This window comes from Chrysochloris asiatica, unplaced genomic scaffold (genome assembly GCF_000296735.1).
Source record: "Chrysochloris asiatica unplaced genomic scaffold, ChrAsi1.0 scaffold00050, whole genome shotgun sequence".
Classification (NCBI taxonomy): domain Eukaryota; kingdom Metazoa; phylum Chordata; class Mammalia; order Afrosoricida; family Chrysochloridae; genus Chrysochloris; species Chrysochloris asiatica.
In genome coordinates, this window is record NW_006408568.1 from 108,166 (window position 1) to 110,418 (window position 2,253).

Sequence of the window (2,253 nt, forward strand, 5' to 3'; positions counted from 1 at the left end):
GTCTCTGGCATCTTCTCCCTGCCTGGGGTCCTATGTATCATCCTAGGGGCCCTTCTCTTCCTGGTCCTGGTCATCTTGGGAACTCAGATGCACAGATGGAGAGCAGAGCATCAAGGTGGGTGTGGTTGTTGCTAAGTGCCATCAAGTTGGTTCCCACTCACAGAGGCCATTTAGTACAGGGTTTCTGAGAAGTGGCTGGTGAGTTTAAACCAGCGACTGCATGATTCAAACTGACCTTGTGATCCACCACACCAGGACTCCAGGTGGCTGTTAGGGGTACTAAAGGAACTGGAAAGTATATGAGGAGAGAATTGGGCCAATTGTGATATCAAGAAAAATGCACAAAATTTCATCTTCACCCTCATCATGTGGCAAAACTCCACCTTTTATTCAGTAGACTCTAGTGTTTGCATAATCAAGTCTTGGTCCAAGGTTCAATATGGAAACTGTCAAAATATATAGCTTCTTGTGTGAAATTTTTTAGTATAGATTGAGTATATGACAAAGAGACACAAGAGGGGACAAGGCTGAAGAAAAGTGCCCATATAGCCCAGAGGGTTTCTCCAAGGGTGAGCGGGTGAGGGCTGGGAACAGCTGAAGGCTTTGTTTTTTGATAAATGGAACATCGTCAGAACAGTCTCTGAACTCATGTTGCTTTCCCCAGGCTTACCGGGTTTTGAAGATGCCCTCAATGAGGCTTTGTATGAAGATATTGATTACCTTATAAACTCAAAGAAGAGAGATCTTTTGGACAGTTCAGGTGTGTGTCCTATGTCCTCTGTCCTCTCCTCGATTCATGAACTGACTGTGAGTTTCAGTATCTTCAGCAAGCACAGTTCCCACAACTAACATGGCCTCACATTGTTGCTTCATCCTAGGAGGCAGGAGCATCACGCCCTCTCTCTACTAGTCTAAAGACTCAAGAATTCTTCTGAACCTTAACACTTGGCTTATTTGCCTGTGAAATTTTTTTCCCTCCTAGGAAAACTGTCTGATGACTCAGAGACTAAGCTGCCATATTACACAGGGGACAATGAGGAGCATGGAGATCCTGAATCGGCTCCAGGTAATAGGGACAGGCCCATCCTTGGATGGTGGGGATGAGGAAGAAGAACCTGTGATTGGTATGGGAAGGGTTTTATCTCTCCAGCTGGCAGCAGTTCTTTCCTCTGTCTGCCCACTGTGGGACCTCAGATAGAGAAAGATCATGCTCACTTGTCTGTATCCACAGCTACTTCTATTCAGGCATAGAAATGCATCTAATCTGTTGTTAAAGATTCAAAGTCCATGGTTTTAAATTAACACTTGGAACTAATAATCTCAAATATTCCATGGTGAGAAAAACATAGGAAAGTAGGATTTTGCCTTGAGAAAGTGTGATATTTGAATTCTTTTGTGCTTTATATCTATATTGAAACAAAAGATAAATTGACTTTAATAATGCCCTGAACTCCTTGTATGGCACTGTTGGATCAACACTAGACTACAAACCACAAGGTTGGCATTTCAATCCCACCAGCTGTTGGAAACCCTGTACAAAGTTGCTTGAGTCAGAATCGATTTAACAGCACTTAACAATAACTAAGAACATGGAGTATCTAACTGTAATTATCAATCATCAGGAGCTCTTATTTACATGGGGACAAGAGGAGACTCAACTGTTGCTTCCATGAGTGTTGATAGTTGATCCAAGAAGAATGAAGTCCTTGACAACTTCAATCCTTTCTTGGTTGATGAGAATGTTGTTCATTGGTCCAGTGGTGAGGATTTTTGTTTTCTTTACATTGTAATTCATACCAAAGGCTGTGGTCTTTGATCTTTATCAGTAAATGTTTTAAGTGCTCTTCACTTTCAGCAAGCAAGGTTGTATCATCTGCATATTACAGGTTGTTAATGAAGCTTCCTCCAATCCTGATGCTACGTTCTTCTTCACATAACACAGCTTCTTGGATTATTTGCTCAGAATACAGGTTGAATAAGTATGGTGAAAGACTACAACCTTGTCACACACCTTTCTTTATTTTAAACTATTCAGTGTTCCCATGTTCTGTTTGAACAACTGTCTCTTGGTCCAGATACAGATTCCTCATGAGCACAATTAAGAGTTCCTGAATACACATACTTAGCAGTTTTGCCCATAGCTTGCCATGATCCACATAATCGAAAGGCTTTGCATAGTCAATAAAGCACAGATAAAAATCTTTCTGAAATTCTCTGCTTTCCGCCAGATCAACTATCGACACTCACGGAAGC

At 41.6% G+C, this 2,253-nt stretch overlaps 1 protein-coding gene across 1 annotated transcript in view; it reads left to right on the forward strand.

Moving 5' to 3' along the window:
• The window catches only part of LOC102841716 (antigen WC1.1-like), a 180,020-nt gene that overhangs the window by 100,383 nt on the left and 77,384 nt on the right, over nt 1–2,253 (forward strand). Inside the window, 3 exon segments of the mRNA XM_006862752.1 lie at nt 1–115; nt 665–760; nt 983–1,066. The exon segment at nt 1–115 is cut by the window's left edge and continues 21 nt beyond it. Coding sequence (XP_006862814.1) covers nt 1–115; nt 665–760; nt 983–1,066 — 295 coding nt within the window.